The 13,729-nt window shown below is 39.5% G+C and overlaps 1 protein-coding gene across 1 annotated transcript in view; it reads left to right on the forward strand.

Moving 5' to 3' along the window:
• Positions 1 to 13,729, forward strand: part of thsd7aa (thrombospondin, type I, domain containing 7Aa) — a gene marked incomplete in the record, with an annotated part of 199,123 nt that overhangs the window by 135,056 nt on the left and 50,338 nt on the right. The window contains 6 exon segments of the mRNA XM_005937818.3: positions 6,868 to 7,062; positions 7,215 to 7,481; positions 9,982 to 10,160; positions 10,285 to 10,290; positions 10,463 to 10,596; positions 13,014 to 13,167. Of these exon segments, the coding sequence (XP_005937880.2) occupies positions 6,868 to 7,062; positions 7,215 to 7,481; positions 9,982 to 10,160; positions 10,285 to 10,290; positions 10,463 to 10,596; positions 13,014 to 13,167 (935 nt within the window).

Raw genomic sequence — 13,729 nt, forward strand, 5'->3', positions numbered from 1 at the left:
AACATTATCCAAGGTTAATTAAATATTTACAAAACAGATTTAATTCTAGGTGTTGCGCAACAAGTTTCAATATTCTAAAAGAAATTTAACGCAATTCAAAACTCCTATAGGCCGTTTTGGCATTTAATCAGAGTAACAAAAGACATCCAAAACGAACAAAACTGAAATCAAATCACTCAACTCTTGAAACGTTAATTTAACATTCGGCCATAGTGAAAAAAAAACAAAAACAACAATATTCAATAAATGTAACCAGTAACTGCAGTTAATTGTCACCAGACTAGCGTTAGCTTACTGGCGTTTTAAATGCGCGACCGCGTTCCTCCGCCACTGCCTCGTTTGAGCTTTGGACAAAATGCATTCTGGGATATTGCATTTCGTCATTTCGAGCTGATTGGAGACCAAAACAGCTAATCAGATTTTTTTTGCATCCAAGTCTGTGATTGGCTGGTTTTGTGGCACAAATATAACGGTGTAGAGAAAGAGTTGAGCGCGCACAGGCAGAAATGTTGAGAGCGCGAGCAACACATTGCAAGCGAGCGCAAATGCAAAAACCGAGTGAGAGGAGCTGCTATTGTGTGTGTGTGGATAATAGCAAACACCGAAATACATTTTTTGCAATTTTGTTCACTTAAATTTAGCTTTTCTTCACTCAAAATACATTTCTTCTCAAAATGCAACACTTGCACCTGCAATATTTTTTTTATGTGCGCTCAGAATAGTGGCACAAAAATAACACCATAGTAAATGGACTGATTCTTATATAGCGCTTTTCTACTCTCCTGGAGCACTCAAAGCACTTTATACAAGACTCTGCATTCACCCATGCACTGTTTTCTATGCCTTTCAGTGCTTTCTAATTAATTAACTAACATTCATACTTGATGGATGCATCGGAGAGCGAGTGGGGGTTAGTATCTTGCCCAAGGATTTTTGACATGCAGAGTGGGGGAGCCAGGGATCAAACCGCAACCTTCCAATCAGTAGATGGCCTGCTTTACCTCCACCTCAAGTCTGGGTCATTTACTCTGTCATCTCAACCCCCCCCCCCACATATATAATTAGCTTCACATATCAAATACTTTTCAAGATACTTGTTTTTCGTTTGCAATTTGGTCCAGGCCTAAAGTCTGAGGCAATGTTTTAACATTTAACATTTTCATTGGCTTTTTTGTTTCTTTAAACAATCAAAGTGAATCACGATGTGTAATTTGAGACAGATCAAAAAAGTGTGCAGTAAATGAAATATGAAAAAATCTAAGCCATTCTCACCTGCCAGAGACAACTAGTGATGACTTCTGAATAGTATATAATATTAAAGTAAAACATGTAGAACTTTTTTTTGCATGAAATTGTTTGGCACAAAAATTAAGAAAACTTTTATTGTACTGTATTTTTCAGACCATAAGGCACACCAGATTATAAGGCGCACTAAGCGAAACAAAGCAGTCAGATAAATCAAACTTTATTAAACTCATTCTTCTTGCTTCCTCCACTTCCGTACCATTGATTCATTAATGTTGAATTCTCTGGCAGCTTCTCTATTCCCATGTTGTTGCAGTATATTAATGACTAACCTCGTATTGTGGATGGATTATCTCAGTTGTTCTCCTGACTGAAGTTTGGTCCGTTTACAGCATCCTGCCATGCGATTGCATTTGTCTCTAACTATCAGGAACCCTCATGTTATCCAGTGGAAAAAAGTTAGCGTTCATCCTCCAGCTTCACTGTGTTTATGTTATGCTAACATAGCTGTGTTGCTAGCCAACACATAGCACATCATTATATAGCAGCTAGCCCAACTTAAGTAACCCTACAAACGTCACTGCTGTTTAGTTTCCTGTCTTCATTTATGTTGGAAGTGATAGCAGAGCTGTACGTTTGAATTATTTCAGAAATCTCTCAGTCAAACATGCTAAATCATGTTTAAGTGGAAGCTAGCGAGCTAAAGTCCTGCTAACTTCTAATTCCATTAAATGTCATAAATTCCGTTTTCATGGATGCCTGGATGTTAAACTTCATAGTTACACCTGGTAAAGCAGCAATGCTGATCATTTTATTAAAGATGAAAGAATTTAGACAGTTTTTAACTCTCAGTGATACCGCAGTGTTCGTTTGACTTTGGGACCGGAAAAGACGGAGTTTAGGACCCAGATTACTTCGCGAGGCTCCTGATCACTGTAACCATTATGCTCTGAAAATCCATCAAGTGGTGCGGCTTCTTAGCTTACCAAAGTCGTATTAAAACATTTTTTGACAGATTTTTAAGTGCTGTGTACCATATAAAATCGGTTTGAGATCAGTAAGCACAACTAGAATTCATACATAAGGCGCACTGTTGATTTTTGAGGAAATTAAAGGATTTTAAGTGCGCCTTAGAGTGTGGAAAGTACAGTAGTTAGTAATTATCATTTTATAGTAGTGTGTATTCAAATATGGGAATTTTTAAGAGAGCTTGAACTTTTTTTTTGTATTTTAGCCAATACTTAGAATCTTTTCTAAATTCCTTTTGATGAAAACAGAAGTGATGAAAGACAAGTAATAATTTCAGGCTTTTATCTGTAATAGTCTTTGGGCCATTCATGTTCCAATATTGTCTCCGATTTCAATATGCCTGAAAATGAGTGGATGGACCATTTTTCTAAAAACATATATCTTGAAAAGTATTTGATATATGAAGCAAAAATTTCTCAGCAATAATTATTTGGGTCTCAGAAATAAACAATATGTTAATATTTAACATAATAATTTCATTTTTTCACCATGTGGAGATTCCAGAATTTTATTCTGTTTGGACACTTTACCAGTGTTTGTGATTTTCTGCTACAACTTGTCATATTTACTTGATCCAACTTGAGTGAAAAATGGCATTATCTTAATTTTTGTGACTATGAATTTTATGTTCAAAAAATATTCTACATGCTTTATTTCGTAGTATTGTTAAATTCAACTATATACCATTAAAAAAGTGTCACTCGTGTGTGTGTGAAGTGTTTTATTAGGGTGCGCTCAACATTCACTTTGCACAAGGGCTTTAATTAATTTTTCAGATTTTAATCATTAGGCATGTTTTAATATATCTGTCCAAAGAAAACTTTCAGGCTGTTATCTTTAATAGATGTTGTGATATTCACGTTCAAACATTGCCTCAGATTTCAATGTGTGAAAAAATGGTCAAAGTAGGTCGGCAGGCAGTTTCACAAAACATTATGTGCTGGACAGTATTTGATATATGAAGCCAAAATCTTGCAGCAATCATTCTGTGTCCAGACTTTGTGCCATAACATTTTTTTGCAAATTGGAAATGGTCACGCAGAAGGCCCGTGCTGATTTGAGACCCCTCTGTAACTTGTTATAATGGATGATGGTCAAAAGGTTCTAACACGTGAATGATGCAGTGAATGACGTTCAGGTTAGTTGATGTTTTCACTCAGGAGTGTGCCTCCTTTCAGCCCATCACAGCAGCTGCACCATCATTTGAAAAGTCAGCAAACCTTGCTCATATTTTTTTTCAGAGACAGTCTTCATAACTGCATGTTTTGGCAGACAGCAGAGCTGTTCCATGACTGCAATTTAACAAGCTGAAAGAAGAAGCTGCAGAACTCACTTTTGTAGGGAATTCTGTGGTCAGTGATCAGGCAAGTGTTTGACACACAGTAGGAATAGTTATAGTATTTATTATGAGTCTCCTAATGCTCTGAATCCAGTTCTTTCTCATTCATTTAGTTGATTGTAGTTTTTCAGAAACAATGGTCATTAGTGGCTTACTGGAATATTGAAATAAAAATCGGATCTGGTCTCAGTGGCAGTGTCATCTGTCACTGGTGACGAGTTCTAACTATGAAAGTCAGTTTACGATTTTAATTTTGTTGTAGACTGTTTTAAGATGCAAATCTTTTAAATCCCCACTGGAGACAAACATAATAATTTAGTGGGGGAGGAGTGGATGGGCATGTAGACACTGATAAATGGAATCACAAAATAACATGTCATGGTCAGGGAAATGTTAAACATATAAGCAAATGTTTAGCAATAATTAATCACTTCACTGGATTAATAATTAAATGTGTGAGCTCTCCTCTCTTGTCGCTGGTGGCAGGCACTAAAAAAGGAAAAAAGAGTTCATCCACCTGATTACCTCCACCTAAGCCTCAGCCTCCTTGGCACTGCCCCTCAGACACCACACCCCTGCCACAAGGCCATTGCCAGTTTCCGGTTATCTTCACCCTGATCCCTGGGAGGTACCTGTAATGGTATACTCTGGCTCTCTTCCACAGCGTGTCTTTTGTCCTGTCTCCCCAACCAGTCATGGTAGATGGCCCCGCCCCTCCCTGAACCTGGTTCTGCTGGAGGTTTCTTCCTGTTAAAAGGGAGTTTTTCCTTCCCACTGTTGCCAAAGTATTTGCTCATAGTGGGTCATATGATTGTTGGGTTTTTCTCTGTATGTATTATTTTATTGTAGGACTGTGCCTTGATGCAAATGATGTTGTGATTTGAGGCTGTATAAATAAAACTGAACTGAATTAATTAAATTGATTAGTACAATACTACCCTTTTACTGTGCACCCTTTCACTTACATAAGGCATAACCATGTTGTGGATATTAAACAGAAGTAAACAGAGATAACCTTAAATAGTGGCAATTGGGGAAAAAAAAAAGTTCTGCTATCAAATCATGCCCATCTATATTTTTCTGTGACAGCTGGAAAGATAGTATATTGGGGTAGGTTTAAAAAGATTTTAGTTTGAATAAAACAATATTATTTCATAAAATCCTGAATCGATTTTTAAATATAAATGTATTTTGCCAGAAATGCCAGAATCTCAGGTTAAAGCTCACAAAACTGTGTCAACAACCACCAAACAGCTAAAACAGCAAATGATTAAAGAGCAGGTAAACGGATTCTGCACAAAGATGTAAACACAAAGCGTGGATCGTTCTCCCGACGGCACGTACACAGAAATGCCATCAGGTGCTGAAAGCAGACGTCTCATAGATTCTGAAGCTGCAGGTTTCATCACTCTGACCAAAATTCACTGAACCAGCAGCAAACGAAGATCCAAACTACGCTTCACGTTTGAGAAACATTGTCATAAATTACCTCTGACTTTGGCTTTTACTTCCTGCACAGCTCTCTCTCTCAGTGTACTCAGCGACCAGTTTACCATCAAAATCTCTGTTTTCTGCATTATTTGCTTGCTTCTTACACACCGGTCTACCGTTTTGTACAGCACCGTCGCCCGCTGTTTCTTGGTTGTTGTGGGTTTTTTTTTCAAAAATGACCTTGGACAAGAAAAGCTTCATTTCTGCTGTTCAGTACTGAAAAAAACTTTACAAATGATGCTAAATTGCAAAATGCTTAGCTGTGTCTCTAATCAGACCTCTATAACTTTGCTCGGCTTCACTTCAGCAGCATCAGGTAATGTTCATATGTTGATATTGTTCATGGTTTTCTTCCCTTTTTCTATCTACTGAAGATTATCTGCTATAAAACGCCAGGCTAGGAAAGTCTTCTTCATGTTGTTCTGAGTTTTATCCTCACTTACTTTGACACAGAGGCCTCTGATGTGATGCTCACACCTCTGATGAAGTCTCACAAGTGTCAGCGTTGTTTTTACACATAGATATAAAAACATGGACATGTACTGATAAATGATCAGAATTATAATATTTCTGACTGACTGAGTCAAAATTGAACTGAATCTAATCAGTTACCAGTGTTGGGAAGGTTATTTTTAAAATGTATTCCACTACAGAATACAGAATACATGCCCCAAAATGTATTCTGTAACGTATTCCGTTACGTTACTCAATGAGAGTAACGTATTCTGAATACTTTGGATTACTTAATATATTATCATGCTTTTTACAACAACGTGAATGTACTATTGCTGTGTGATTTATTACTATTACTGAAGGTCCGCGCTCCGAACTGTAGTAAAGGGACCTCTGACTAATACGGCGGGGTCCCTGTCGGCTCGTAGCCGAAAAATAGCTTTACTTTGTTGTGTGGGTCAACTTTTCTTGCGAGAGACAGAGAGAGGCGTTGAAAGGCTGCTCCAACGGAACTTATTGTTTTCGGAGGAAAACACGAACACGGTGTACAGTCGAGTCTTAATAGCTTACTTACAACTGGGCTCGTCAGGCTCTCTTCTTGGCTGCAGTGGTTATTATTATATTTACATGCTTCCAGCTCCCGTTTTTCCTCGATGACAACTCGTACCTTTCCACTCCCCTTTTTCTCCCTCCTCGCGCTCACAGACCCATAACGTGTATGGCAGTCCATTCTCCCTGCAACACGGACTACACTGCCCATGATGCTACATTCTTTAGAGCTATGCTTGTAGCATTCTGCCTGTTAGCTTAGCACAACAACAACAACGAAAAGGCGCTCTCTCACCCAGGAAACACACAGTCGCAGAGAGAGAGAGAGCGTCGCCCTGTAACCATGGCAACCGTAACGCTGCCGCCTGGAACAACAGAACGTAGCTGTCAAACAAAACCCAAACAGTCCTGACCCGCGACAACATGAAACAGGAAAGTACCGCAGTGTAATCCATTTATTTCAACAAAGTAACTGTATTCTAAATACCACCTTTTTAAACGGTAACTGTAACGGAATACAGTTACTCATATTTTGTATTTTAAATACGTAACGGCGGTACATGTATTCCGTTACTCCCCAACACTGTCAGTTACAGAAATCGAAATTGATACCCAACCCTGATAGTACATATAGTACTCTAAATCTGATAATCAAATCCATTAGTGATTAGTTCACATTATCGGTTATACAAATGGTGTGCTATTACAAAAACAAAAGTCCATTTTTGCAGAACTCCATTCCTTTTTTTCCCCTTCTTTAGCTGTTTCATGCCGAAAGCAGGATGGTGGACAAGCAGACATTGAAGCTTGTCTTAAGTTTGCTAGCTCCATGCCATCTCTCACCCAACCCTGTCAGGTGCCCTGCCAGGAAGACTGTCAACTCAGCAGCTGGTCCAAGTTTTCTTCCTGTACAGCAGATTGTGTGGGTGTCAGAACCCGCAAAAGGATGCTAGTAGGTGAGTCGCCGACTTCCAGAAACTTTAGTGTTAGTTCAGCAGATGTAAAAGCATATTGTTACTTTTCTGTGTGTGAAGGTCACCACATTGAACCCTTCACTAGTGGAAAATTCTTATAGATGATAACCGTTTATCTTTTGCTGTTTCTGCAGGGAGAAGTAGAAAGCATGACCAGTGTAAAAACAACCAGCTGTATCCCCTAAGTGAGACCCAGTACTGCCCATGTAATAAATACAATGCCCAGCCTGTAGGCAACTGGTCGGACTGTATCCTATCCGAGGGTGGTCGCATGGAGGGTCAGCTTGGCATGAAGATACAAGGTGACATCAAAGAGTGTGGCCAAGGGTACCGCTACCAAGCCATGGTGTGCTATGACCAAGACAACAGGATAGTGGAGACTTCTCGATGCAACAGCCACGGTGAGTTTTCTGTGACTGAATAACTAAATCTGACCCCAAGGCGTCACATTAACACCGTTCCCCGCAGAGCAGGGGTCTCAAACTTAAATGAGCCGTGGGCCACAGCTAACACTGTCATCTCTTTGGAGTGCCACTTTAGTGTTCAAGTAGTACAAAAAACTAACCAAACAAACAAGAAAACACCCACAAATATTTCTGAAAGTGTAGATTTTTTTTAATTTCAAATATTATATAACAAGACAAAACTGCAAATGTGAACACAGTTTTTTTTCCTCCCTCTTAACAAACCGAAGCCTTTCATTTAACTACCAAATAAACACATTGGCCAGACACGTAACAGCACTTCTGCTATCATTTTATTGGTATTTAACAAAATAAAATGACAACTGAATGCTACTATCCACCTGTGCCTTAGAAATATGTGCAAAACATCACTGAATTGAAATGGATTTCGCAGCTCTGGGGAAGAAGCTGTGTCTCAGTCTGGTATGTTCATATAACGCTTTCCAGAAGGAAGCAGTATAAACAGTCCATTGCCAGTGTCAGTGGGGTCTGCAGCAATATGTCTGTCCCTTTCTTGGATCTGTCCAGCATACACTGAGTCCAGATGTGGAAGTGGAGTTCCCACAATCCCTTGTGCTGTTTTCACCTCTGCTGCCGTCTCTACTTGACAGGGTTACAGCTAAATGTTAGCTGCAAGATATATATATTTGCATTTGCTGATTATTCTAAAGACAATGTGATTAAGTGTTCAATCAGTGAAACTGTGTAAATTGTCTTGGTTGTCATATAGACAGCCTATGTTACTGATTTGCATGCTTATGTGACCTCTGTGTAGTGTCTTCTCTGGTCTGCATTCACAACAAAAAGGCAACAGGTTAGAATGCTTTCATTTATTGTCGTGGGCAGTCAGCGTAAAGACCTCGCAGGAATCCTCCATTATTCTGAGGATTACATTTACACTTGCAGTGTGATCATATAGTGGTAAAATTATATGAACGAAATAGAAGAACCTCAACACAATTAATCTGCATTTTAAATTTCCCAAATGAAAGGAATACAGAAATATATTTCAGAGCTGTACATAAAACAATGAGTATTCTCTAAACAGTGTGGCACAGTCACATTCCTGCATTCACAACAAAAAGGCAACCAGTTAGGATGCTTTCATTTATTGTCGTGGGCAGTCAGCGTAAAGACCTAAATGGAAAAGCAACAACAGCGTTAGCTAACTATGCTCCCGTGTTTTTTTCTCTCTCTTCCCAATAAAGAAATCTCACATAAATGTGCATCAATTCAACATAAGGACTGGAGAAATTACCCACAACAAATGATGTTTAAACAACAAAAATAATCGGGTCAGATTGTATTACTGTTACAACCTGCGATATGATTTTTCTTCCCCACGACATTTGCGCATTCCTTACCTTGTAGGAATCCTCCATTATTCTGAGGATTACCCAGAATCCCTTGCCCTTTGTGAATGTTGCAGGGTGACCTTTACAACAGTAAGTGGTGCCAATGTCCCATTTAGCGGGATTTAACTTCAACTCTATTTAACTATGTTACACTTACCTCACACAGTACTCTGCAATGAGAGTACTAACCGGTACCAGAAAGAGAAAGAAAGACTATATGCCTCCCATATTGGCTCCTATTCTTTAAATCCAGAGTAAATTTTAAAATGCTTCTCTCCAAATAGAAGGTCTTGAATAATCAGGCCAAGACCTCAAGGTGGCATATCACCCTAATAGAGCACTTAGTTTGAAATGGAGAGACCATACCTTATTGGAAAAGATAGAGAAAAGTAACCATCACAACACAACTTCACTACAACCTCGAAAGTACCTTGTTCTGACTTTATTAGATAGTGAAGTGAAGCAGGCGGCCAAAGCCATACGGCAAATGGCCACCTGCTCATCTCGGTGAGCTAAGCCACCACTATGAAAATACTATGTTTAACCTAAGTTTTTGCACACACATTTAAACACGTGCATAGAGAAGCTGTTGATTTACCAATCAATCTACGTTTCTTCCTCACCCATGGTCACAAAAGAATAGGCTTTAAATACAAGTGACGGATTAGTTTCCTTGAAAAAAAAATCAAGTTAAGGCAATTCGGTCATCTGACCAGGATGACTCCTGGATCACTTCCAGTTGAGGTGTTTCAGACATGTCTTACCAGGAGGAGTCCCTGCTCATTAGTCCATCAGATGGATGGACCATTTTTCACAAACATATATCTTGAAAATGATTGGATATGTGAAACAAAAATTTTACAGCAATTTAATATGTCCAAACTTTGGACCATAAGATTTTTGTGCAAACCAGAGATGGTCGAGCAGAAGGCCCACAATAATTTGAGACTGAATGACCTGTATGTCAAATAATAAAAACAGACCATTAAAATCTATTTTGCCATACACCTTCCTAAAACTGTGTACAGCCAAGATGCTGTCAAATATCTTGCTCTGCTTTTTTGTTATGTGACTGGTTACAGGGTATATCGAGGAAGCCTGCATCATTCCTTGTCCATCTGACTGCAAACTAAGTGAGTGGTCCAACTGGTCTCGCTGTAGCAAATCATGTGGCAGTGGGGTCAAAGTTCGCTCTAAATGGCTCCGAGAAAAACCATACAATGGTGGCAGACCTTGCCCTAAATTGGACCATGTCAACCAGGTGAGAGAGGGCTCACTTAAAGTGTTATATTCTAGCTTTATACCTATTTTTTTGGATAATAACTTAAACAATGCTGTTTTCTGTGGTTTCCTTGTCTTCTTTTACAAATGGATTCCACTTACAGGCTCAAGTAAGTAGGCTGCTGCTTTTTGTAATTATTTCATAAAGTTAGTTTTGGTATTTAGTTTTATTATAATGTATGATTTTCAAACTTAAGCAAAACTGAGTGGAAGGATTTAAATTTCCTCTTTGACATCATGCATCTGTGCCTGTAGGGTAACTGGTGTTTTTATGTGCATCAGGTCTATGAGGTGGTGCCTTGCCTCAGTGACTGTGGGCAGTATGTGTGGGTGGCAGAGCCTTGGAGTGTGTGGAAAGTCAGCAATGTGGACCTGAATGACAACTGTGGTGAAGGTGTTCAAACCCGAAACGTCAAGTAAGATGAACAGATTCATGTGTCAGTGTCTCTGAGCTTTAAACAGGTGATATTCTTCCTTTTGGAGGAAAAACAGAGCTGAGTGTTTGCTTGTGCTGAATTGTTAAAAAGTGATCAAAAATTAAAATAGTAGTGCATGATGTTATAACCCATATATACACTATATTGCCAAAAGTATTCACTGACCCGTCCAAATCATTGAATAGAATAGAAATATCCTTTGTTGTCCCTCTTTGGGGAAATTCAGGTGTTCCATCAGCAAAGTGACAGGCAGATGGAGCATGCATATTCACACAAAAGTAACGAAAGTAAAAAAAAAAAGAAAAGAAAAAAAGAAATAAGAGACTGTAAGGGCAAATTTAACATCCAAAAAAAAGATTACCATACAGTTAGTAAAAATAGCATACTCAAATTCAAAGAAATGTGAAAGTGAGTAAGATAATCCTTTTAAAAATATACAAAAAGTGCTATATATTTGTGCATTAAAAAACCTGACAAACTGTTTACAGAAAATGGGAAATGTGTGCAAATAACAGCAGGGATGTGAACAACCCTTGTTGGGAACAATCACTGCTCCCAACAACCTATCCGGTCGTTAAGTGATGACGTGACGAATCCTACTTGCAGGCCTAAAGTAGTCTGTGTTTAATATGGCTTTTGTGTTGTTAACATGTTTAATGTTTTGTATCTTGTTTTATTTAATCTCAAAAAGCTCCTAAAACAGTCAGTGATCACTGTTGACCTCCCTCGGCTTTTATTACCGCTAATCATTTATTTAAGCTCAGTTTTTAAAACCTTAGGATGTAACTACAGCCCAGCCCATGCAGCAGTATATGAATGACTAACCTCGTATTGTGGATGGATTATCTCAGTTCTCCTGGCTGAAGTTTGGTCCTTTTACAGCATCCTGCCATGCGATTACATTTGTTCCTGACCACCGAGAACACTCACGTTAACTTTTATCCAGTGGAAAAAAAAGTTAGCTTGTTTATGTTATGCTAACATAGCTGTGTCGCTAGCGGTCACGTAGCACATCATTATATAGCAGCTAGCCCAACTTCAGTAACCCTACAAACGTCACTGCTGTTTAGTTTTCTGTCTTCATTTAAGCTGGAAGTGATAACAGAGCTGTACGTTTGAATTTGTTTCCAAAACCCCGCAGTCAGGACATGCTATATTGTATTTAGATAGAAGCTAGCGAGCTAACTTCCTGCTAACTTCTAACTCCGTTAAATGTCATAAATTCCGTTTTCATGGATGCCTGGATGTTAAACTCAATTGTTACACCTGGTAGAGCAGAACGCTGATCATTTTATTAAAGATGAAAGACTTTAGACAGTTTTTCAACTCTCAGTAATGCCATAGTGATCGTTTGATATATGGACCTGCAGCGGAGTTTAGGCCCAGACACGGCTAGTGACGTCAGACTTAATGACCGGATTATGTTTATGTTTATTGGGAGCAGTGATGCTCATAAAGCTGTAAACATGGTAACATGAGACGGTGTTGTAACATTGTAAACATTGTACATGAAAGTTGTATTTGATCAGATTGTCTGATTATCTTAGCAGCAATGTGATGGCTGAGGGATAAAAGCTTTTCCTAAGTCTGTCTTTATGGATCTTAATCATCTGGCTAAAAGTAGACTTTGAAACAGGTCATGATCAGGGAGTGATGGGTGTTGAGGGATTTTCTTAATGTTCCTGAGACCACTCTCAGTGTGGGAGTTGTGCAGTTGTTTAAATGAGGGGAGTGGACAGCTCACTATCCGCTGGGTGACCCGTATAACCCTGCAGTGGTTTCTCTTCTGTGCTACTGTGCAGCTGGAGAAGGATACCAGGATACTTTCTACTGTGCAGTGATAGTAGGACACAAACAGTTTCTCAGGGATGTTATTCTTTCTGAGAACCCTCAGAAAGTAGAGTCTCTTGTGGGCTTTCTTCACTACCTCAGCGGTGTGCGTTCCCTTGATCGGGTCTGGCCTGATCATTTCACACATAATGTGCTGATGGAATTTAGAAAGCACAGATTTTAAATCCACATGATTAAAATCCCCAGTGGGGACTGGCCTTCATGTCCATTATCAGTGTCTGACCTCACAAATGTGCTTCTTGAAGAGTAGTCATAAATACCCATCATATGGAAAGTCTTCCCAGAAGAGTTGAAGCTGTTATAGCTTAGAGGATGGGTCGACATCATGTTAAACCATTTTCATTAAAAAATATATTTTTGGCAATATAGAGTACATCTGGTTTAATATCCAGATATTTAGCTTTACAAAGACTTTACAAAGACCACATGTATTCATGTTTATTAACAGCTTTCTTTCAAGAAGACTGTAAAAATAGGCTCAAATATTCGAGTGTTGTTGAAGGAATGCTGTGAAACTAACTTTTGCTTCAACTTTTTGTGACCAGGTGCATGCTGAACACTATAGACGGGCCCTCTGAACAGGTGGAGGACTATTTGTGTGACCCAGAGGAAATGCCTTTGGGGGCCCGCAAGAGCCACCTGCCCTGCCCGGAAGACTGTGTGTTGTCAGACTGGGGAGCTTGGAGCCCATGTCCACTGGTAAGGATGGAATGAAGTTGCCAGTCTTTTTTTTTTCTTTCTAAATCTTACATTGTTTCTGACACGTTGCCTTTATTATATAGTGGATAGTTGAAACCAGAGTTAAAGTAGTGGTTTTGAATTCAGAGATCTAGTGAAGGTAATAGTAATAGAGGAACCCCGCCTGTGTCAACTAAACCCGCTCTTCGTGCTAAAAAGGCACTCTGTGAATAAGTACATATGTTTGTTGATGGGTAAATGTGTCTTGTGGTGTAAAGGCAGTTTAAGAAAGATAAGTATGCTGCATAAAGGGAATTCTAATTTCCATCCATCCATCCATCTTCATCCGCTTATCCGAGGTCGGGTCGCGGGGGTAGCAGCCTAAGCAAAGAGGTCCAGACCTCCCTCTCCCCAGCCACCTCCTCCACCGGGGGAATACCAAGGCGTTCCCAGGCCAGCCGAGAGATATAATCTCTCCAGCGTGTCCTGGGTCTGCCCTGGGGCCTCCTCCCGGTGGGACATGCCTGGAACACCTCGCCCAGGAGGCGCCCAGGGGGCATCCTTGCCAGATGCCCGAACCACC

Source organism: Haplochromis burtoni, unplaced genomic scaffold (assembly GCF_018398535.1).
Source record: "Haplochromis burtoni strain Fernald_Lab_line unplaced genomic scaffold, NCSU_Asbu1 Contig_235, whole genome shotgun sequence".
Taxonomy (NCBI): domain Eukaryota; kingdom Metazoa; phylum Chordata; class Actinopteri; order Cichliformes; family Cichlidae; genus Haplochromis; species Haplochromis burtoni.